We start from the raw sequence: 24640 nt of genomic DNA, 5'->3' as shown, positions 1-24640 counted from the left end.
GACGTCACCCAAAATTTGTAGGCAAGTCGAAGCGCGATGAAGTCCACCACTAACTTCGGCGAAAGCAATACAAATCTCCCCCCATTACCGGAAATGTAATGAGAAAGCCTTTGATGTCATCAAGACACAAACATCCGATAAAGAAGCGGAACTACAGCCGTCACTGAGCGTGCCTCCTTATCCAAACCTCAATAGCTCCAGACGCAAACCGAATTTGGCCAAACACGATGTAGTCTATCACCAACTTACGCTAATGCAGGAGTCCAATCGTAATTACAGTCAATATTTGTCTGAACAACACATTTAGGCCATTAGTGGAAACATTTGAATGCCAAACAGGAAGTACGGCAACAGCCTCGCGCCGCTTGACCACCTGTTCTTGCTCCGCGCAAAGTCGTTCATTGCGAACCGCCTTGTCACCTTCAAAATGATGAGGATGTCGTACTCGAATGCATGCGCACAATGAATCAAGTGGAGCTAAGGCGCTGTTTTGCTTTCAGGGGAAGGACTCCGGAATGGTACAACAAAGCCTTCGGCCACATTTGTGCGGCGGAAGCCGCTCGCATCCGCAACTCCTTTCAGCCGCTCATCGCGGATGGTCCGGAGACCAAAATCTGAAACCCTTGAGCCTTTTCCGTCGTGGCGAAGTGAAAGAGCAACTTTGAACCCCCCCTCAAGCTAAGGCACAGTTGAATCGAATGTTGAGCTCCTCTTTTCATTTGCACAGTAACAAATTATGGACTCATTGGGAAGCGAATGCTCAAACTTCAATGCCTTTGATCTCGGAAATCCTCCGCAGTACCGTCTAATGTTGTGTCTGCGTATGGCGGAATGCATTACTGCGGTCATATCCAATGTCTAGGACATTTAAGCTCTCATACGCTTCTGGGAAGCGCGTACATAATAATCCTTTTAAGATGGAAAGCTATAATTATTCTTATTGTAAATGTGTGAATATACTGTACATGCCACCAAGGTGTATATATTGCAGATGGTACGGTAATTTCCGATCGATCGTGTCATCTTTCAAAAAATGTAAACTGGTTTTACTTTGGCGTTGAAATGAAAATTGTTTGTGTCACACTTGGACCTCCCATGGCTGCGAATGACATAAGGTTTGACTCCATCAAACCGGCTTTTGGCGACTGCGTGTGCTGGTGACAGCAAAACACACGTTTGTTTGTTTATTTGATTGAATGGTTGTTTGGAATAAATCTATCAGACTGATCGGGTGCTTTTGTTCCATTGACTCCGACATGCAAACCAGGTACGCACAAGTCACACAGCAGACAGCGAGTGCACGAGTCATGACCGGAGTTGAAATCCGAGTCCAGTCATTTGTCTGATGAAGTAGAGAGCGACCTCTACTGGTGATTTTGGAAGCAACACTAACGTGTCATGATTGTTGCAGGCAGGAGCCGCCTCTTAACTAAAAGGAATAGAAATGACATGATAATGTCACACTACTCCTAAAAAAAAAAACATGAAAAAAGTTGATTGACTTCAGTTGATTGACTCCAATTTGCCTCTTTCCCCGCTGTCCGTATATCCTGACATGGGGATTTTGGCCTGTTTGACTGCTGCTCCTCCCCCGTGTCCGTCCTCTCTCCTCCCCCTTCTTCTCCTGCTCAAGCGGGGAGCAGGTGGCGATGATCGAAGTGAGGCTGTTGCAGTAAGGACCCTGTTTCGACCGACCGCGACAAGATCCGAGGAAGAACCACCTCCCGCCTCCCCGAAGGTGACTCCCGGCGATGCGTCATCTCGTTATGTGGACTCGCATGCTGTTTGAAAGCGCAAGCTCCATAAATAAATATATATTTAAATAAATATTTTTGTATCACCATTTATCTGGGTCTGCGTTTTTGGGATCCGCGATCCATCTGGTCTGTGTTCGGACCATGTCACTCGATGCTTATCTGGACTCAAAATGCAGCGCTTGCTTGCCATTCAAATATGACAATGGAGAAAGTTTGATGAAGCTTTTAAAATACCATAACATCCCTTGTTCTTAACATATTGACAAAATGTTCATACCGTATTGTTCCTTTCTTCCAGTTCTTTTTAGTGACGTTGGTCTTTCTGGGAGGGGAGGGACTTGTGTTGTTACATACTCACATTCACACATTCCAGGGTTCACAATGAACTCAGACGTATGTAGGAGACTGTATATGTTACTCAATGTATTTTCTATTTTTTTGCATTGTTTTCACTTTTCTGGGCGTTAGTCAAGTGATCATTAATTTACGTTTTTTCAGAGGCGGCCCTGAACGCCTCTCGAGTAGAACGGCAGTTGAGAAGGCACGTAGTCCGACATCGACGTGCCTGTATTCGCTTCAGTGTGAAACGAATTAATAAAGTGAATGTTCTGAAAACCACCACGACAGCTCTGTTTGCTTCGGAGCTGCAACACGTACATTTGCTAGCTGACGTGAAGTTGTCTGAAGCGTTAACAGCTAACCTAGCACACATGTACTAGCTGACGTGAAGTTGTCTTAAGCATTATCAGCTAACCTAGCATAATTTATCACGAAGGGGGGCGGTCAAAGACGACGGCAACCTCAAACAGAACCCCGTTTCCAAAAGTTTGAGCGCGCGGTCACTTGTCGGCGTCGGTTTCGGTTTCAGGTGGCCAAGTTCATTTGGCAGCCAAACATGGCCGCCTTTCTGTCTTGCAGCCGCGGTGCTGCAGTTGTCGACAGCTTTTTTTTTTCTCCACCGCGCGGTTGTTGTTCCATTTCCGACTTTCACACGTTTTCAATTAGACCATTCACGCTCTTTAGTAGCCCTTAACCCGCACGCGCTTTGCCTCAAATCGACCCGCAGTTGAGTGATTGGGACACTTCGAGGGAGTCGCCAGCGGGTGGCGCTGAAAGCGCCTCAGACTCCAACGGTGACATCCGAGATGAGGGGAAGACGCGCACGCCAAGCACACGGACGGCTGAGCGGAATGTACGTGCGCGCGCACAGCTGAGCAGACAGGGACACGGCGTGGGTTAGTTAACGGCCAGCTGCCCAGCTGCCACGCGACCGACCGAGCGAGCCGGGTTGTGCCCCGGGTTTCTGCGCGCTTTCTCCCCGGTGGTTCTCTCCTGAGCTCGGCGACAGCAGAAGGTTGTCTCCAAACCAGCGTCGGACACTCGGCGCTCGGGGCGCACGCCGCCGCCAGCAGCAGCAGCAGCAGCAGTAGCAGAAATTCGGCGGGGACCATGCCAGGCTCCATGCCCATCACGGAGCGACCACCTGCGCCAGGTGACAGCGGGCTTCGCCCGGCCGCCGTCGAGAAGGCGGCGATGTCCGGCGCGGGTTCGGTGCTGCAGCAGGCGGGCATCATCGACCCATCGGTTCCTATCCGAGATATACAAACCAAATTTGCCGTTCTCAGCGGACTCATTCAAGCTGGGGAGGTTAGCAACCGGGATATCGTGGAAACGGTGCTCAATTTGGTGAGTAAACTTCTTTTCACCCTCTGTAAATGTCCATCTTCTGTTGACTAATCGGGAGAAAAAAAACACACTCACCGGCATCTTAGTAGGTTATGTGGAATGTGCCAAGAGACGGAGAGTAAATATTGAGTCGTGAATAGCGACTCCACTTGCACAGCTGAGTTGAGTGATGGAGCGGGGTACTTTCCAACTTGAACACAACTTTTTGTTTGCTGGCTAAAGAAGTCGATAAATGACAAATGGAACACGATCCAAACCACCTGCCCTTGAAATGAGTTAGTGCGTGTGTGTGTGTGTGCGTGTGTTTGTGCGCGCGCGTGTGCGTGTGTGTAAAATTGACCGCAGTGATTTCTATCCTTTATTTTTCGCCGAGACACCTTTTCTGTTGTGATGCCTTGAGATACGAATGGCTTTACGTAGGAGTTTTAGAGCTTTTTTTTGCAACCTTTGGCTTGCAAGTCATGAAAACTGAGATAGGAGCACCGTATGGCACCAGGTGACTCAAATCACTTAACACCTAGCAGCAGTTTGGCATATCAATGTCATTAGTCAATGTTTTTCCAAAAAGAGGTTTCAAGTTGTATATTGCCACGCTCAGCTGACAGTTACTCTCAAAGTAAACATCAAACAAAGACATTTATACGTTGTTTATTTAATACAACCACCTAGATTCCGCTACCTCAATGCTAACATACAAGAAACTCTGTTTGCACAAGGGCTCACAATTAGCATCTATGTGGCAGTCAAGCACTGGATGTATGAACACACACGGTGGAGCAACACATGTAGACAGACTATAGTCAAACAAAACTCACTAGCAAATATTTGTCTTCCTCTGCGAAGAACACCTTTTACTGCTGTACAGAAAAGCCGGAAAGTTCAGTTTTCCACTGAAAACGGTTTACATTTTGTTTGTTCAAAAAGTAGTCCGGTAAAAATACAATTGTTTCCTCTAACATGATGAATATTTGTGATTCGTAAGTGTGATGATGTGGTGACATCATCCCAAGAGCGTGATTGTTTGACAAAAAAAAAAAAAAAAAAAACACACTGAATTTGGAAACCCAAAATGAGCACGAATGAGACGTCTTCCGCGGCGGAGCGGGCTCGCCATCTCATCGCCGGAGAATAAATCTCGTCATAAGTTAATAAGCGCAGCAGCATTCGCCACAAATAAACAAAGACTGCTCTGACCTAATTTCACGCAAAGGAAGGCGCTGGCTGAACTCCAATTGACCGATGAAACCATTTTTAATTCGTCCAAAACTGCAGCGGCACCGGCGACCGAGTCTTGTTTGTCGCCTCTGTTCTTGTGTGTCGCTGAGGCGCATTTCAAACACTTGCCCACCACGCGACCAGTCAGTTTCGCTCACCCGGGAGCTCCGAATGCAAATCCGAGCAGCGGGGCCGACTGCTTTCTTGATCATTGCTGCAATGACCCCTGCCCGAAACGCGGGCATCAACATGAGGCTTTTTTGGCCGGCAGGTGCCACGTCGAGCTCGCGGTGGCCAGTCAGGGGATTTCCAATGACACATCCCGGTCACATGACATTCCTGGGATGGGAAAATGGCTCATCGGGCCCCACTTTCAGTTTTGTTGCCAGCGATTTGGACTTTTCAGGGGCGAGTCCATTTATTGTGTGATACAAGCTGCACTCTGACCACTTGACGCGGTTGAAAAGTGTCATTTGCTCACGCCGGCCCGATGAAAGAAAACATTTGGGAAAAATCTGAAGGGTGCACTCGCAGTTGAGTCATTTCTCCTCCCGATGACGCCGATTGCCTTGTGTCAGCCGGTTGTCCTCAATTGCTCGCGTCGAGAAGCTGAGAACTCCGAGCGTTTTGACAGTTTTCAATTGAAAAATGCGAAGCGATTCATGCGGTATGAAAATTCATCGATACATTTGATAATCGATTCGTTATCAATGAATCACCTCATCGCGTGATCAAACGCTGTGGTCTGATTTTCCAAAGTTAACGTTGGATTTAGTTTTCCAACCTTCGGCGAGTGGCATCCATGCCGTGTTTGGTGTGTGGCGCATCGGCAAGCCGCAACTCCGCATTCTGTTTCTGGCCATTATTTGTCAAGATGAGAGATGGCGAATTTATCCGCGAGGCTCTCCTCGCGCTTGCTTCGCTCAACTGAGTGCGTTACGCCGACGTTGTGTCAGCCTCTCTTCTTTCCTTTGCACGTTTGCCTTCTCAAACTCATTTCGGGAAAAGTTTTTTTTTTCGACTGTGTTTGCCACCCGTGCCTCGTCCCGGCTAGCATCAAGTCGCGCGCTCCGTTTTGCCTCGCTGGCTTCCAAACACGATGAATTCATGAAGACGATGAACGATCCACTCCCCACGATTGATCGAATTCAAAGCGATGCGATTCGTCAAGGGTTCTGCCCGTCGCCTGAGCCAAACGTTGACGTAAAACCTCTTTTGCATACGCAGAAGGGAGTAGATTTATGGCTTAATCTGCTATCCAGTGATAATAGGTCGGCGGATTTAATAGATCGGACGGCGTCGCCGTGTTACGAGCGCTGACTAATTGGCCATTTGTCCAAATCCATTCCAGGAAAATTAATGAGTCACAATCATAACAGAAGTGATGATTGATTACGCGGCGTAATGACCGCTCGCGTCAAACGGCCTCACTGTTTACAATTCAGAGCGGTCAAATTGACCTTTCAGAACGGCTCCCATTTAGCTGGGTCATCTTTCTGCGGATGCGTACCCGGGGCGCTTCGTGTCATTTGACCCAACGGCAGTTGCCGGGTTTTTTTGTGTTTTTTTTTAAATGAATCGCCATTTTATAAGACGGGTTTGCAGAACCGCATTCCCGTCACGCCTGGCGCATCCCGCGCAAATTTTCAGCTCCATTCAGGCCACCCGCCTCGGGCGAATGTCGACAGTATGCTTGGGAGATGTTTTGCCCTTGACGTATGCTTGTTATTGCTTCTCGCAAACGACGGCGTCCAATGCTTCGACGGTGTCTTTGTTGACATGAAAGCTCATTTCTTCCCGGCGATCACCAGGAACACGCTCACCTTTGGCAATCTGTCAGCTCTCCCCGTCTGCCGCAACCCGACGCGTCGGTTTGGATCATGCTCCCGACAGTCGGAACGTTTCACAGCACCGTCGGAATGACCAAGATTGTCGTGCTTATCAAAATAGCGAGCCAGCTATGCTGCACATTGAGAAAAAAAAAATACGATGTGTGCAGTCTATTTTGGGGGGAAATGTCCATATTTAGAGTGTGACGGCTTATGAGGCGCGTGACTGTTCGTTAAGGGAAACGGAAGCAAATAAGTTAAAGTTGATTTGACTTTGATTCTCGTCTTCAAGAGTGCATTTTTGCGAACGTGTACTCATTCGTAGAGCGTATTTTTCAGAGCATAAGGTGAGCGTAAATCGGAAGGAATTGAAAAGCCGACATCCGTACATAAGGCGCGCTTGATTAAAAGTCGCGCCGTCCATTTTGGAGAAATTAACGGATTTTAAGCACTCCATGTAGTCTGCAAAATACGGGAGTTGTCTTCCGCAGAGTTTAACCAAAGCCTGTGAGCGTTGTTACTTTGTCTGGCTCGCTTTGTCGTGGCTCTCCTTGTTTTCAAATACGTCAGTGGGGGAAAGATGACACAAAGTGTTTTGAGTTAACGTGGGCGCTCATGGAACAAATCTGTACACATCCTATTTTTGCCGCCACACTTTTTTTTCTCTTTTTTGGACGTGAACACGAGGCTTTTCAAAAACCAAACGTGACACTTTGAGGCTCTTCTTCATCTTGACTCTCCAAATGGTCGTTTTCCTCCAAATCGTCAGCGGAATGGAAATGCCGCCGAGTAAAACTCAAGAGTGCACACAGATAACAACCCTCAATGCCCCCCCCCCCCATCCCCCTCCTACCCTTACCCGAGCCAGATGCTTCCCATCATTCAATCAGTAGGATTACATTTTCACACGTTTTCCATTTTGTCTAGAATTTGTTGTTACATTCTCATTTTTATATTTACAGTATATCGTTTAAAATGTGGATCTATATTTTTTATGGAATTTTCCCAAGGCTTTTCTATTTTTCCCAAATATTTTTTTTTTCAGTTTTTTCCGCATTGGTCTGAATATTCTTTTTTTTTTCTCCAATATTTTTGTCATGTTTCGACAAACATTTTCTTCCTCTTTCTCTCATATTTGTGCCATCTCTGTTCAATGTTTTTTTTTGTTTTTTTCAGTTAAAAAAAAAAGTATATTTTCAAGTCTTTGTGCATTTGGTTGCTCGTCTTTGTCCTTTTCTTATTTCATCGCTTTTGGATGGTGCAAAAGTCGCTCACGTTTCCATTTGCGTCAATCCCCGGCACGTTTCATTCGCACAATTGTGAGAATGGCGGCCGTTGTTTTCCTTCATTGTCGTGGCGGAAAGAAAGTTCCATCTTGAGGTGCAGCCGAGTTTTCCGACTGCGTTTTTGTGGGAGTTCTTGAAAACGATCAGCGTTGGGATGTTGACCGAAAGAAAGAGAGGTCAGCAAAGTCTAATGGAGCCCTTCCCCTTGGAGAAAATTGTAAGTAAAATTGTGTCTGCGCTGGAGCTCCGCCGTTGACTCGGGAGGGCTTCTTGATCGATGACCCGCGCGAAGGCAATTTATCTGGCGCCGCTATTTGCGCTCTAATTAGCGCTCGTCTGTGGGGTTGTTGCAATAATATTTCTTCCCGGTCCGGACAACGTTTGGCCATTTCTTCCCGGGTCGGCTCGACATCGCTCAACATGTGACAGTGTCGGGGTTTTAGATCAGCGCGGCATCCTCCCGTCAGAGATGGCGCTGCGAGCGAGGCCGCTCACACTAACGCTGCACCACGGCAAAAAGGGAAAAGCCCAGCCCGCCCGCGCGTGCTCATTTGTATGGAGATGAGCCGCATCTGCGATCAAGCCAAGTGGTCTTGCTCGGAGCGGCGGGGCGAAAACGGCGCCGCCGATTGCGGCAAATGCGGAATGCCGGAGCAGAAATAGACGTAAGCCCACGCTTGTTCCCCAAAAAACTTGCGCGCCATCGGTCAACGCACTCGTCGCCCGGTCTTCGGTACCATTCGCTAGAAGGCAACATGTCGGATTTCACGCGTGGGGTTCAAGAGTTTTGCGGTGCCTCCAATCGGTGGCAATTTGTTCACTTGCCCTTCATTGCCCTTGAGCAAGGCAATCCGTCGTCACTCTCTCACTATTCAGGGCACAACATAATCAAGCCGTCTGGAATAAAAGTCTCCGTCCAAACCGGCTCAGGCCTTTACAGGATCTCTTTGGACGGGCCCTTGAAACTTGACCGCAGTCCGTTGCAGGAGAGCGTTTGACCTTGAGATCGTTTAGACGACCTGTTCATTGTCCTGATCGTCATCTCTTAAAATAATGCCGTATTTCTTTCGTCCTAAACATCTCCTTGCGGTGTTGTCCGCCTCTGCTAAAATCGGCAACGTCATTCGTTTACCCGATGAATCAGTTCTACTCCTGAAATGAATTTATGATTGGAAATGTAATTATTTGGGAACTTTCGTCATTGTAAAGCTTTTAAATATCATCTGGAGGTCGCCTCACGTCAGGCGGCACGGCGGGCGATTGGTTAGCACAAACGCCTCGCAGTGCAGAGGTCCGGAGGTTCGATTCGGGGCTCCGGCTTTCCTGTGCGGAGTTTGCATGCTCTCCCCGTACCCACGTGGGTTTTCTCCGGGTACTCTGCTTTCCCGGCACATTCCCAAAACACGCCTGGCGGGTTCATGAAACACTCGAAAAGGTGCGATTGTGATTGTGAAAGCTTGTTTGTCGACGTGTGACCTGCGAGCGGCTGGCAACCGCTTCAGAGCGCTGGCGCAGGCTCAGGCACCCCCGCGACCTTCGTGAGGCAAAGTGGATTCAAAAATTGGCTTTGATGGATGGATGGATCATCGAAGTGAGAGAGGTTGTAACCCAAACGGTCTAGCTTGAAAAAGGGACACCTCTTACCCATCAGGAGGAGAGGCGCTCGCGTCGCCGGAGCGGCACCGTCCACGCGAGCTGTGTCTTGGAGCCGGCCGCGTGTTCCTCACTGGCCGATGAATGACGTGTGCTGCGAATGCGGGTTTGCGGATTACGGCGGACACCGCGTCGCTCTGCTTCGTTTTAATTCCCAAGTCATTTCCTTTTAAGAGGTCAGCTCAAGCCGACACCCTCTTCTCTCAAAGGCTTTTTAATGCCAAGTCGGATTTCCATATTCTGTCTCCGTATCCCGCCAGTAGTGAGGCTTGAAGGACTCGGCGAGAGCCAGATGACGTGCTGATTAATACCGAGGGATCGGCTTGACGAATAAATCAATTACTTTTTTTTTTTTTAATGGCTCATTACCCTCCCATCTACGTTTTTAACTCCTTCGCTTAAGAATCAGCCATTTGGGCAGACGTGCTTAACTCGGAGGGTGTGTTCAATGTTCCGATTCCGACGTCAAGATGAAAAAAATGTGATGGTTGTTGGTGGGAGCAAAAGGGGGAGCGTTGCAACCCCCGACCGTCCCGCTTCTCATCAGGCGGAGCGCAAATTTGATTGTGGCGGCTTCTCAACTCGGGACGTAGCACGCGGTGTGGCGCAGCCTCTTTCCAAACGGGGGGATGAGCAGGTGGGCCGCACTCCAACCCCTTTTTTTTGTTTTGCGAAGCAGCCCCAGCCCGCGCCAACATTTGACAAAACGTCTCTTGGAGTTGAGCAAAAAGTCAAGCTTAAATATGGTCGCCTGGAATGGAAGAGTGAAAGCCCCCGTGGATGTGATCGGCCCCAAATTCAGCTGAAGATCAGACATGGCCAACGTGGCGCTCATCTCTCGCAAAAGCATTTTCCCGAATATGGTTCCGTGTCTATTCAGCCATGAAAATCCGTTCAAATTTCAAAAGTTACTTTCATCTTTGAAGGGAGTCTCACCGCTATTTGTTGGATTCCTTTTGCTGAGTCTTACATGGATGGAGACTCCCTTTGGCTCTTGCCGTTTACAATTTCTCATGCCCAAAATGACATCGGGCGGACATTGGGGTGACTCAATATGTTTTTTAGATTCAAAATAAACATCAGTGGGTTTTTTTTTTCCATTACTTTTTATACTATGGAGTTACTTCCGATAATCCGAATCATTTTGGTCATGATAATCTTCTGAAATGTTTGTAAAAATTTCATCCCCGCCGCATGCTGCGCAGCTCGCTTGATAGCTGCTCTTCGCCGTGTTGTCAAATTGCTATTTAGCTCCGGGAACGCGTCCCGCGGCTTTATGTTGGCATACGGAGGCCCGATTTTCAAGCAACGGCCGGATGCTAAATCTGCGTCGCGGGCTAATGCTATTAGTCGCACTGCTCTGAAAGGAACATCTGGCTGGAGAGCCTCGCCGCCGCTCCCGACTCGCCGGCAGAGGAAGATTAGGGCCGCGCCGTTCCTCTGAAGATGATTCAGCATGGAATTAGTTGGCCGAGGCGGAACACTGGCTGGGGACAGTGCGGAAGTGTCCCCCGCCATAAAAATGCGCCGCGTTAGCCCAGATGAAAAGCCGCGCTGATTGTTACAATCGGGCGTCTTGCCTCCCGTGCTTCGGGAAATCTCCGATGCAGACGCGGTATTTAGTTGCTCCCTTTTATGCCGCGTTGCAGCTAACTGAGGAGCACAGACGAGGTTAGATTCGGTTTTGCACCACGGTGGACCGTGGTCGGAGCCCTTCGTCTCAATTTCTTGGTACTCGCGGATCAAAATGAATGCAGCGGTGCCTTCACTTGTGGTGTGATGTATAAAAGCGCACCTGCACTCTTGTGTAACGTCCACGGACGGGCCGAGGCGTCGCCGCGGAGGATTCGGCGTCGACGGACGGGGCCCCGGGTCCTGAAGAACAACCACTTCTAAGGAGTCTCTCATGAAATGCACTCTCTTGCTGTTTTCGCACCATTTGATGTGTCAGAGGGCGTCCGCTCGGCCTTCCTTGCAGGTTGTTCACCTCGGAAGTGGCGTCCGTCCATCTGTGGGCCCTTCTCAAGGGTTCTTCTTGTTCCCCCTCCCCAAGTAGAGTATTCTTTTAGTTTTTCCTTGCCCAGTCGGGTTTTTAAATCGGGGGTTGTCGCTAATCTTCATCTCTTGTGGGCTTTTGAAGCGCTCTGAGACTCTTTTGTGATTAAGCGTCGGACAAATAAATTAGACGAAGAGCCCAGGCTCCTCCCCCGACATCCAAAGATCGTGGCTCATTCGACATGCATCACTTCAATGTGCTTCCTTTACCCCTTTTCCACCCAAAAATAAAACTTGGTGCTCGTTAGGCGACATCGCTGTGCTTAGTTGGTGCTTAACAAGTCCTGCTGAAAAACTTCTTTGCTTTTCCAAAGAGCCAAATAGGAGCGACCGGCGACGTCATGACGTCGTCGTAAAGTGTCCAAACGTCACAGCTTACGTCTACGTTTCCCCAGGAGCGCCTGCGCTATGAATAATATTGATATTGCGCTGTTAGCATTTGCTAGGCAACTTAGCATAGCATCGATTACCCTTGTAACAGTCAGGGAGGGACATGCAATCAGCAAACGCCCGACAGTCGGACATGGCACGCGAGCTGGGCACATCCGTCATCGCTCTTCTGGTGGCACGCAATGGTGCCGGAGTTCACCGCTCAAAACCTTCGCGTGTCCAGGGAGTCGTTCCTCGACATCTGCGATCGTCATGGTCACCCCGCCTAAAAAGCAGCTCTTGACACAGCGTAGCCTGTCGCTAAGCATCTCTTCAGGATCGACAGAACGACTCTTGTCGGTGCCGTTTAGCGGCGTAGCGGACCACTCCGGCATGCTCGTGTTCCTGCACCCAGCCGAATGATTGCCATGTGTCTGGAAACACGAGCCAAGTCTCACTCCGGGTGTGACGGATTAGTATCTGTGGCACATGTGGTTCTTCGCTGTGGGAGGGCGCACCCGCTTCCTTGTGCCTGTTAAGAGGCCGGCTGGTATTCCGATCACGCTCCAGTTGCGCGAATGTTCACTCAACATAATATGCGCTTGGCTATCGTTGGGCCCCGTCCATCCGTTTATTATCTACTGTTTATCCTGCACGCGAAGCCGGGGCCGATTGCAGCTCACGTCAGCCAAGCAAAGCTTGCTTCACACACTCATTGGCCAATGCAAACATGGCCCGGTTCGTAGGCTGCGCCAGAAAGTACCCGCAAAAGCACAAGGTTCGACCACGGGCTCATTGTTTCCAAGGAAACCGTCGTTTGACTTGCTTTCACACCAGAAAGCAAATGCACAAATTACACATGAGCTCAACATGAAAGCATCGGCAAAAATGTCGTCTTTTGAAAACATTTCCAAGCCTTCATACTCCCAAATCTTAACGGCGGTATGAAATGGCTCATCAAAAAGAGTGCAATGTCAAAAAATGTGGCTACAGTTTGGAAATTGACCAAACATTTTGACCAAATCAAATTCAAGTATTTGGGTAAAGATTTTGATTTTCTTTGGCCCTCCCACTGGAGGTGCGAAAAACAAGAGAAAATTAAACATTGTATATTTGATGATCGAAATGTTTCAAGTCTGCTAGCTGAATACGAACGTAATGCAAAACACCCTTGGGTGGGCTAACGGAAATTAGCATTATAAGCTTTCAAACAGCTTTTATCGACTTCATTGTCTTTGGGCAACATCGCCGGTTTTTCTTTTTGCTATCAGGACACTTTCACCGCGAGCATGGAAGAAATCTGTCGACCCGTTAAGCTAGCTCAGTGTGCTTGTGCCCCGCAGTGCCGGTGTAGCAGCCCGCATTGCAACACCGTTTGGCGTCCATGTGTGAACGCCAGCGATTGCTTTGTTGACGTTTGAGCCGCTCGGCGCGAGCCGCATTACGCTTGTGACGCTCGGCAGATTGAGGCTGACAGGTTGTGTTGATGCAAGTAATTACACAGTAGACCAAATAAGAGCATAAGAGAGCCATCGGTCACCGGAGCGCAGCCTCGCGCGCGCACACACACACACACACACACACACACACACACACACACACACACACACACACGGCGGGTGGCAGTTTGATGAAACGACTCGGGTCCACTCGGTGCCTCCGATACGTCGGCTGGTGTGCCGCAGCTGTCTGTTTGTCATGCGGGCGTCCAGTCCCGATGGAACTGAGGTTTCGCATTGATTTTTCAGACGATTCCTTTGTTGTTTTGTTGTTTTTGCTGTTGGTGCCGTTGTTGTTTTTTTTTCCTCATCCCGTTTGGTGGCCAGAGAAGCAGGAATGGCTGCGTTTGATAGTATTCTTCTGATGCTGAGTTGTATTTTAGGAAACCCCCGTGTGAACTGGCGAACAAGTTTTCTTTTTTATTTTTATTTTTTTGGTGCGAGGGGACTGATGAGAATAAAGTGTAATTGCACATCCACTTCAGTAGGTGGCAGTGGTGCTCCTCTTTATGTATTCATTTTTAAGTTCAGGCAAATTGATGCGCTTCAAATCTTTTCCGCGACAGGCTAAGAAATATGTTCAGAATCAGAATCAGAATCATCTTTATTGGCCAAGTATGTAGAACGCACAAGGAATTTGTCTCCGGTACAACACGCTGCATTAGTATCATCATAAACAAGGACATGACAAAGTTATCCTTTTTGTGAACTGAAACATAGTTCTTTTTTTCTCGTTTGTTTTCTTTAATGTTAACAATGTTACGCAGAGGTGTACTAAAAACAGTTTTACAGACAAACGATACAATAGAGAGTCGCGGCGGAGAGTCGGATGGGGCGAGAAAAGTTTTCTTCTCTCTGGGGGGAAGTAACAGAAAATATCTGAGAAGCACTGCTACATATTTATATGTGAATATATGTGACGTACTCATGTGAACGTTTACACAGCGGCCGGCATTCTTGCATTTGGCTGCCTTTTCTTTGAACATTACACATATGCCATTATGTTCAAGCTAACGTCTTCATTTAGCCTACTTGCTAATGACTCGTTGCAGGCGTGTAGCTGAGGGGCACGTCTCACCTGCGCTACGAACATGATTTATTAATTACCTCCTGAATTGCGGTCCAGACGGGAACAAGATTGCTTCCCCCCCAAAAACAATTCACGCTCGTTTGAATCGTGTGAACCTGTCGCTCTTCTTGATAGATTTCGGGATGCCGGTCAGCGATGCCAGAGTCGCTTCGCTGCTTCGGATACGTATGTACCTGCCTGTGATTAGGACTCATTTAGTCAGAGTTTTTCAGCCTGCGAGGCCTGGAATCAATCTTCTGCTTCAATCGGAAATGATTGATTTCCTGTTGAGTCTCGCGTGTGGCTCCGAGAGACTTTTAAATGGGGCTCCGTGACGATAGACATCTTTCTGGCTCGGCTTGTGAGCAACCGATCCCGTTTCGTCTATCCTGTCCGCTGAATCTTCTGCAAATCTCGCCTCACCACATCCATAAATCTCTTCGCTGGTCTTCCTACCTGGTGGCTCCATTTCGCCCGATATATCCTCTCTGCCTCCTCTGCACGTCCAACGAGCTCATCTGGCCTGTCGAGCTTCGTCGCCTATGCTTCCCGTCCGTGCTGTCTCTCTGATGAGCTCATTCCTGAGACTGTCCATCCTGATGACTCCCAGAGAGAAACTGGGCATCTCTTTCTTAATCGGAACAATCGACCATTGCAATATTTAAGCTCGTTGGGTCTGAATTGATTGTGACTGATGAATTTAATCACTTTTTTTGGTTTGTTATAGCTGCCTTGAAGACGTAATATCTGCTTCTGTGGAGCACATCATATATTTTTTTTTCCTTTCTGCTGAGTGTGTATCCCAAACCTTCGGCAGGCTGGCGGCGTTTGAATCCATCATTTTCTTTTTGCCGTCTTCACAGCACAAACATCAGAGTGAAGTCTGAGAGAGAGGATGAGGCGCCGGCGAACAGACAGAAGATTCACAAGCGCCTCTGTTCTTTTGAAGCAATTTGGTCGCGACGTCGATCGCTGAATGCCGCAATTGTTTGGTTATTTTGCAGCGCAGTCTGATTTGACGCGACAACGTTTCTTCATCAAATCGTACCAGTATAGATCAGTGAAAGAAAATCCGAAGTGTGACTTGGGAGGCTTCGGCCCAACGGTAGTTATTTGTCGGTGTTTCTGCGGAAGGACTTTTCAGAAACAGACAAAAGATTTCTTTTAGCCTCCGATGATGGACGTCGGGTACATTAGCGCCACCACGCCTCTCCGACGGAGGCCATCGTTTAAGCAGTGGATTAATGGCGCTCATCCGCTGCTAATTCGAGCGTGCGCTACGCTAACAGCAGCGCATTGAGTGTGACAGGTCATGATGCGCGGGGAACGGTGGACTCGGTCATTTTCGCGAGCTATCCCGGACTCCAGTTGAATTTGGAGTTGCCTTCGCTTCTTTGGAGCTTATGCGTCTTGATCCAAAAACTCAAATCCACTCAGGACATGAACATAAGAGTGAGGAAAACTCTGCTTTGGGTACGGCTAGTATTTTCACTCATGGAGGCAAAATGCTAACATCCCCTCAGCCCAAACATCAGATCGGAACAACTGTTAGCAAGGCTAATCTTCCTGCTCATGATGTCAGCAAAGTGTGACGTTGATACTTGACTCTTAAATGAGTGTCGTTTAATGGCAATTCAAATTCAATCTGCATGGATCAGAAGTATTCATTTTGTGTTTTTTTTTATTGTCACCCATCTGCTCAAAAAATGAAAGCCCCCTGAAAAGTGAAAATGTCTTTTAAATCTGTCACATCACACAGAAGAGTGTTCACAACCCTGGCAAGATTTAAGGATTTAAAAAAAAAAAAAGATAATAATAATAAATCATGTAGGCTGCATTAAATGAGACGTCAAAATTCTGAAAAATTAATTTGATCTGTCCGCTCCCCAAGGCTTGCGTGCGTGTCCTCTGAATGTGTTAAAATCACACCCTGCTCAACTGTTAATTAAATAGCAGTACTCCAATCTAAAAAAAAAAAAAAAAAAAAAGAATGCTTCGTCCACTTCTTTCTGATGCTGACGCAGAACTGCAAGTTTGTATTGTGAAAATATATCCGCCTAGAGCTTCTCTTGGCTGTGCTGTATCCCACCGGGTCGTCGTGGGGCTTTCCTAGGCGCTGACGATGAGGCGCTCTAAAGCAGTCGCGCCAGTGCGCAACCCCTGTACACATGCCGGCCGTTCCGTCGTTTTGTTTGGTCTTTCCTCCATGACACGTATGCACTCACGGCAAACAACGAGGCACTCCAAAGCAGCCCTGCCAGCTCAAAGTCAAAAACCTCCGTTCCATCTTTCTCTGAGCGACGCAGGCATACTTGGAGGGTATTTCAATTCCTTTTCCCTCACCACGTGCTTGATTCAAAGAAAGCAAGGGACATCGGCTTTTGTCTTGACGCTGTTGAAGTGCGGTTGAGATGCAAGTGGGATGTCAAGGTCACCGGCTTTTCTTCTGTAGCTAATTAGCCGGGAATTAGAGAGCCTTGCTTTATTGCCTCCGCGTTCACGCAGAGCGGAATGTTTGCTTCCGTTGTTAGCATTATGGGATTAGATCACGAGTCTTTGCCTGCGTTAACAAGGCTGAACGTCAAAGAGTGCCGCAGCCTGGCCGCTCCTGCCAAGGTGACTGTCTGGATTGGAGCAAATTTATGAAGAAGGAAGGAGAGCGGGAATGGAATATTCCCTCTCCAATGGATTGCCTTGCCAACAAGGATATAAGAGGCATGCCATTTCCCCCTACGTTGATGCAGTGGTCTTCTTACGTTGCTGTGTGAGTACAAAAATGGGGGAGGGGGGTGTTAAATAATCGTGGAACCTCATCGGTCGGAAACGTCACTTTTTCGGAAAAATGGGCCCTGCGGCTTCAACCGCAAAGCTCAACCCGGTTTACGATGAACGCAGAATAACAGTGTTTGCGACGGCAAAGTCTGGTGACCCTTCTGCATTGTTAATCGCATTTTTATTCTTCTTCTTGCCTCTGACATCATAACAAATGTGTTGCTTGAGTTGCTGCAAGGTGAACGCATGATAAAGACTTGCTGGGGGCTCGCGCTCATCTGCCTCGGCTTTGTTGCGCTCGGCCGAGATATCCCGCATTCCATTTTTAACTCCCCGTGCAAGCGTAAAGCTGTTGGCCGGTCCGTTTCTGTTTGAGCGCATTCATTATTGCACCAATTTATTGCACCGCCTTGAGTTATGAGTGCCCTGACTCACAAGTTTTTCGACTCGGGCGCGGTCGCTGAGTTGTTTTGCCTTTTTTGCTTTGCGTCGTCAAATACAAAATGAAGGCACTCGCAAGGAGCTGCTGCAGCCACAATTCACGGAACACGACTCCGCCTCCTGACGTCACTCACTAGGCTGCACCTCTTAAAGGCACACATCAACTGAAATATCCTACAGTACTTTGTCTTTATAAAAACAAAAAAAAAACAAACAAAAAAAAAAAAAACAATTCTTTTCGATACCGCACTCTTTTTTTTCTTCATTGAAGAAGTTTGGGGCTGGAATAGATTCAGTTCATTTCAATGGGGAAAAAGAATATGACAGCATGTCACATGTTTTGGAATGTTCATTAAGCAATGCAGAATTTTCTTTTTTTTTTTTTTTTCTCGCTCTCTCTCTCAAGCGACCTTTTGGAACTGCGACAAGTCTCATTATTAATTGAAAATGTTTGACGGGGAAACATTTGCCGCTCTCCCGGTGGACTCTTTCTTTCTGTGATACTTGAACTTGTCCTGCTGTTTTGCCAAATAAGACATCAGTCCCATTGATTTTCCCCCAATTTGGCAGCCCCCGACGCACGGCCTCGCTTGGGAAGCATCTCCGGTCCGAGCGTCGCAACCCGTCACCATGGCGACTGGTAATTTTCAGCCACGGCTTAATCAGAAGTGGTTTGAAGTGGAAGGAGCTTTGCGGATGCCCGTGGAACTTCTTTCCTTCCTCACAAAGTTGTAGAGTCGTCGTTTTCAAAGAAAGGCTCGCTGGACACAGGCAACTGCAGAATTTGAAATTGTGGAATATTTTGGAGCAGACTGTAGCAATGGGCTTGGACTTGAACATGGACTGGATTTGGTTTCTAAGGTCGGATTTTGCAGTGCAGGTCCAAGCGGTGAATCACAATTGTGTGAATGGGGGGGGGGGGGGGGGGGGACAATTTCCATGGACACACATCCAACACGTCTGTGTTAACGTTAACGGAACACACGAAACAAGCCCCGTGCACAGACGGCCAACCCACACGTTAATAGGCTCCACTTAGCGTAGTTGAACTAGCATTAGCGCTAGCAACAGTTTTGCTCACTCCGGTAAAATGACTCCTACTGTGAAATGTTGACATGACACTTGCTCAATCTAAGCCTTTTTTTTAAAATTCTTTTAACCTGATGTGTGAGTGAGATTAATTATATTCATTTTGGTAGTCCCGGAGTTGGCGGGGGCATGTTGTTCATTTCAACAGCAAATTTGACAAATTGGATATTGTATCACCTAAGGGGTGAGAATGCAGACCTCAAGGAACGATTTATACTGTCCTGTAATCGCCACAGATACCACAAGTTGGTGGCAAAGCGTTACTTTTGTGTAAATGAAGCTCCTCAACTCACTGCAGCCCCAAGATGCCGCCAAATGGCACCGAAGCAATACTGCAACACTGTCCTTTTCCACGTTTTCTTTCTTTTTTTTTGTCCTCCTTTTAAAGCTGACAAAAAATACTTCCTGGGTCTTCCGTCATTCCGACTCTAGTGAAGCTGTCCATCAGTCACTTCGGCGTGCCCGCAGGTGCACCAGCGTGAGCCCAACCGAGACCAGTTAGAGCCCAATTAAAGTCCCATTAGTTTGCAGCTGCCCAGTCGAAAAATCCCCTCCCCGCTGTCTGTGCATGGTTATCAAATCGTTATACGCACGGCTCCATCGAGCTTCTGAGCACCTTCCTAATCCGGCGCACGGTTGCTAAATTGAAATCCGATAAATTAGCTACAGAGTTTCCTCTCTCCTGGGAGCGCAGAAATGCGGTTTGGCCTCGCGCGCGTCTGCAAATTCCCGCAGCTAGTGAGGTCGCCACGTCACCAACACGTTCTGGACATCTCTTTGCGCCTGAAAATGCAGGGGGGGCGGCGGCTATCCAAAATGGAAGCAACGGCTGCACCTCTTTGATGTTGATGAGACACATTTCAGAGCTGCATGGAGCGCTGTGAATTCTGATGAGATTGCGTGTCTGAAGACTTGGATGCAAACCAATGAGTCAGTATCAAAATGTCAATTTTTTTCCCTCTAGTTTGTTTTAGCACGTCGGACTCACGGTGCAGAGGTACGGGGTTCGATTCCGGCCGGCTCCGGCCTCCCTGTTTGCATGTTCTCTCGGTGCCTGCGTGGGTTTTCTCCGGGTACTCCGGTTTCCTCTCACGTTCCAAAAACATGCGCGGCAGGTTCATGGAACGCTCGAAATTGTCCCGAGGTGCAATTGTGAGCATGAATGGTTGTTTGTCTACGTGTGCCCTGTGAGCAGCTTAGCAACCCGTTCAGGGTGTGCCCCGCCTACTGCCTGAAGACTGCCGGGATAGGCTGCAGCACGCCCTCTTGGGGATTCGGATAATGAACGGATGGTTTGTCTTCAGAATCAAATCATGTTTCATCACGTGTGTTTGAGGAAAAAATAGGACAAAACGCCCGGTGGATTGATGACATTGTTGATCAACAAGTAGCCCCCCCTCCCTCCCCCCGAGTCGCCATGGTAATAGAAGCCATACTCGATGTTGTCCCTGAAGTAGAGGAAGTCAGCAGTGATTTGTTTCCGTGAGGCGGCCCTGCCCATCGAAACAGCGGCTGAAAAGTGTCGTGTCATCCTTCGTCTTTGGGGTTGTTTGGATGAAATAATTGAAATGATTTTCAGTGGACCCGTAATGGCCACCATTTGTGAAAATGGCGCTGGTCCACTGCGCGCATCTTTCCAAGATTTTGCACTTTTCATCCAGAGGTAGCGTGCTCACAGAACAAATTCAAGTGGTAAGTCAAGAGCGCTCACTGCAACTTGATTGGGCAGCCGGCGTCAGTGCTCGCCGCATGAATCGGGCCAGCAGATGATGAGGTAGCTTCCGAGACTCAAAAAGATGACAAGCCGCAATTTATTCCGGCGGCCCGTCTGCATACGAATGCGCCGGTGGAAGTGGACACTTTTTTTTTTTTTTTTGCATGCAGAGCACTGGCTTAGCGCCGCTCTTGTTATTTCCCACAGCGGTTAACTGGCTGACTCTGTTTGCGGATGGATTTGTCTCCGGCTCCCCTGCCGTGTCCGCCCTCATTGTTTCCTCAAATGCGGCTCAGACGCGCACATTACGGCCGCCTCATTAGCTTGCCGTGTACGCTTTCTTCATTTTTCCACTGCAAATACGAAACAGCTTTGGAAGAAAGCGCCATCGGAAGCTTTCTTCTCAAAGTAACAGATGATGATGATGATGATGATGATGATGACGTTTTTAGGTCATCGCAATGCTTGCACTTCCCGGTTTCCAGGTCCGGCAAATTTTCTTCTGTCTAGAATTCAAACGTATTGACAGAGATGGACGTAACGGGATCTCGATTTTTGGGACGGAGGACGAGAATTTTTTATTTTTTTAAAATTTTTAAAATGATGCACTAAGCAAGGACGGAAGTTGGTTTTCGTCCGTCCCTTTAACTCTTTCATTCCACAAGACGTACTTGTACGTCTTTTTAAAATTAGGCCGCGCTGACCAAGGACGTACTTGTACATCTTAGTCTTTTTTTTTTTGCATCACAGAGAGGAGGAGGGTCTGATGCAATCTGTGAATGAGAATAAGCCGTTTGCATTGTAAATCATGTAAAAAAGCGACCAGTAGGTGGCAGTGGTGCCTCACGTGATTGAAATGCATGTTTTTACAAAATGCTCTTTTTCTCCGTTTTTTTGCCCAGGAGTCGCCATTTTCATGAAATTTAGCATTTTGTCATGCCGGTTGCTGAAGAATGGAAAAAGATAGAAACAATTTTTTTGCGCTGAAAGAAGAGAGACCAAATTTATTTTGGTAGGCTCCATGTTTTCTAGCATTAGAAGCAAATATTCTGTGGGCCTTGCAAGATCAGTCAAAATCCAGTAAAACGCTGGGATTGAGGGGGCTGCTCCAGTGAAAATGGCTGGGATGGAATGAGTTAATCGTCCCTAACGGGGTTAAGTATGCGCCGCAGGGAGGCAAAATAACAAGGGCAGAGTGTAGCCAAACACGGCCTTTTCTCACCAGGCTATTTCATCGAAACTGTGTTTTAATAGCAACACCGCCACCTTATCGTCTCCTTGAAGCCGTGTCCATCCGCCGATGCCTTTTCATCCCACCTCTGCCATTAGCTGTCAATCACCGTCACGCGCTCAGGCCCATTTTCCAGCCGCACACTTTGATGCCCGACCATCTATTGTTGTCAGAGCTCGCTCTGTCGGGCGCGCACGCAGCATGTGCGTCTTGGGCTGGGCTCATTTCATGCTTGTTGAACTTGATGAACTGCGTTATTGATTTGTTGTTTTATTTGTGAGTAAAAATGGGGGTGGCGGCGGCGCCACTTTTCATTCGAGAAGAGGCTATTTAATTTTCACAGATGGTTAAATTCTGATCAAACCTTTTGGAGGGGAAAATGATGACTACCTGCCTCACTTAAGGGAGATGGAATAGCATATGCCTGAAAAGGCGTGCCTCAATTTATGTGAGTTATTCAATGTCGAACCTTAAACAGTTGACAAGTGTTTCCCAGCTATGGGGGGGAAAAAAAATCTCTCACCATTGGAGACATCTTCACCACAAAACACGGCAGCTGGAGAACTTTGATGTGTTTTGTTGGGTACATGGCTTGAATGAAGGCTTTTGCCTTCTCTCCCGCCATAGTTTGGAAAAAGATGTTACGTGACATAGATTGCTTGGGAGAAAGATGGAACGCTGAGTGTAACTTACATTTCGACAGGTATCGGTGCTGGTGTCAAATGCGGCTTCTTTCATTTTAGACGTCGGGCGAAAGTAAAGCCTTTCCGTTTTTCAAGAGCACTTTGAAAGAGTCATTCATGCCTTCGTCGCCTCTCGGCTGGATTACTGTCATGCACGTGACTTTGGCGTCAGCCAATCCTCCATGAAGCGTCTCCAGTTGGTCCAGAATGCCGCTGCTCGTCTCGCTGTGCAGTTGGTGGCCGGCGAGTTCGATCTGGAGACCAACTTCGTCATTCAAGAGGCGGACGGCATCGGCTGCCTGCCGGCTCTGCTGGAGCACTGCGACGTCGCCTGCCAGGCGGAGATCTGGAGCATGCTGACCGCCATGCTGCGCAAGAGTGTGCGCAACCTGCAGATGAGCACCGAGGTGGGCCTCATCCAGCGGCTGCTGATCCGGATCAGCTCGGTGGACGACATGATTGCAGGTGCGGCTTGTCGCTTTGCCTTTCGTATCTGGAAATACTTGGCAGAAAAATATGAGCTCAAAAATAGTCTCAAATCACACAAATATGAAATAAAAAATAAGAGCATTAGATTTCAGATGGAAAAATCCCTTCTGAGAAGAAAAGAAGAATTATTAGATTCAAGTCGGAAAAAATTTAAACATTTGGACTTACCAAACTGTTCGTATTGGAAGGAAACATTGTCAAATATCCTTCCCGAGTGTAAAAGCACTCATGAATGTGAGAAAACGATTGGATTTTTTTTTTTTGGGGGGGAAGAAAAAAACTACACAAATACTGCATGACAATAAAAACATAAGAGCAAACAATTCACTAACTTCTGACCCAGACGTATTAAATGACAGCCATGCCAATACGAGAAAATCCATTTTGAAACATTTTGTCCAAAATACACGCACACAAACCCCCCCCAGCAAAATCAAGGCCGTCTTGCCGTTTGCGTTATTTGACCGCGCGGCTTTGTTGCCTTTGAAGACTTGCTGGTGGACATGCTGGGCGTGCTGGCCGGCTACAGCATCACGGTGCGGGAGGTCAAGCTCCTCTTCAGCATGCTACAGGGGGAAGGCGGCCTGTGGGTGAGTGACGCCGAGCGCCGCCGCCGCCGCGGGCGAGCGCGCCGCCGCCGCCGCCATATCCACCGCCGTCTCGTTCTTCGACGCAGCCCAGGCGCGCCGTCAAGATGCTGGCCGTGCTCAACCACATGCCCCGGCGACACGGACCCGACGCCTTTTTCAACTTCCCCGGCCGCAGTGCTGCTGTAAGTCGTCGATCTCCCTTCAAAGCCCGCGCCACACTTTGCGTTTGCATCTCGTTGGATATTTAAAAAACTACGAAAAAAAATAGAACAACATTTAAATAGAATTAAAAGTCCAAAATCTCCCCAACGCACCCCACCAAATAGTCTTCCTCATTTCATTCACGTTTCCCAATGACAGTCCGTTCATCCTACAGCAAACAGAATCTCGTTCGGCGTGGTACGCCATCCAACAAACGTCTCATCAAAACGCACATTACGCGGCATTTCCCCGTCTTTAAGCAAATAAATCCCAGCTATCCATTATGCATCATTTTAGCGGTTCGCTACGTTCTTTCTTATATGAATAATAAATACAACCCAGATGTACAAATGACGCCAGCAAGGGTGAGATTTATTTCAAGACGGCTCAACACTTAATACATATTTAGCAGGAGGGAGGTGAAATTTATTGTACGGAGGAAGGCGTTATTTATTTCACAAAACGAGCCGGAGGGGCGGAAGATGAATGTTTATATGAGCTAAGCAAACATTATGCCTGTTTCATTGCCTACTTTCAGAAAGCTAAAATGACGCTCCCTGTTTCTCATCACCATTTGGGATGTTCGTTACCACACTCACCGATGGAGATACCAAGCAACCGATACCGCCGGTGCTTTTGAGACAGTTTCTATTAAACCTATGACAGACAATTTTCAAGAAAGACCTTTCATGTATTCATCCCATATCTAATAACCATCTAACATCCCTTTCATGGTGTCTGGAGGTCCTTTTTGAAGACGACATTGCCATCGAGCTAGGCTGGGCGCCACCGTAATGTTGTCTTTTTCTCTCCTCAGGCCATCGCGTTGCCTCCCATCGCCAAGTGGCCTTACCAGAACGGCTTCACGTTCAACACCTGGTTCAGGATGGATCCTTTGAACAACATCAACGTGGACAAGGACAAGCCCTATCTCTACTGGTGAGAAAACACACGAGCACAGCGGCGGCTTCGCACACGGGTGGGCCGACTTCAACTTGTTGGAGATAAGATT

The 24640-nt window shown here is 47.9% G+C and overlaps 2 protein-coding genes across 10 annotated transcripts in view; both read left to right on the top strand.

Moving 5' to 3' along the window:
• Positions 1-1228, top strand: part of stard13b (StAR related lipid transfer domain containing 13b) — a 48456-nt gene extending 47228 nt beyond the window's left edge. For all 9 annotated transcript variants that reach the window (XM_019857548.1, XM_019857550.1, XM_019857549.1 and 6 more), the window contains one exon: positions 501-1228. In XM_019857548.1, coding sequence (XP_019713107.1) covers positions 501-618 — 118 coding nt within the window. In that variant the 3' untranslated portion in view covers positions 619-1228. The remainder of the gene's footprint in view (positions 1-500) is intronic.
• A 1768-nt stretch (positions 1229-2996) lies between these two features.
• LOC109507839 (neurobeachin-like) lies at positions 2997-24579 on the top strand. Its single transcript, XM_019857537.1, has 5 exons — positions 2997-3443; positions 22582-22813; positions 23327-23427; positions 23514-23609; positions 24446-24579. Exons 1-5 carry the CDS (start codon positions 3207-3209, stop codon positions 24569-24571), a joined length of 792 nt encoding a protein of 263 aa, XP_019713096.1. The 5' UTR covers positions 2997-3206; the 3' UTR covers positions 24572-24579.
• Positions 24580-24640: the final 61 nt, after the last annotated feature.

The sequence above is a fragment of the Hippocampus comes genome, unplaced genomic scaffold (genome assembly GCF_001891065.2).
Source record: "Hippocampus comes isolate QL1 unplaced genomic scaffold, H_comes_QL1_v1.1 scaffold590, whole genome shotgun sequence".
NCBI lineage: Eukaryota > Metazoa > Chordata > Actinopteri > Syngnathiformes > Syngnathidae > Hippocampus > Hippocampus comes.
The sequence above is the reverse complement of the archived record's forward strand: the minus strand, read 5'-3'. Positions and strand labels throughout refer to the sequence as shown.

Excerpts from the sequence above, each read along its gene's own strand:
- LOC109507839 (XM_019857537.1), top strand. The coding sequence starts at position 3,207 with ATGCCAGGCTCCATGCCCATCACGGAGCGACCACCTGCGCCAGGTGAC. Across the intron at positions 22,814-23,326 it reads GGTGGACGACATGATTGCAG|ACTTGCTGGTGGACATGCTG; the intron begins GTGCGGCTTGTC and ends TTGCCTTTGAAG. Across the intron at positions 23,428-23,513 it reads AGGGGGAAGGCGGCCTGTGG|CCCAGGCGCGCCGTCAAGAT; the intron begins GTGAGTGACGCC and ends TCTTCGACGCAG.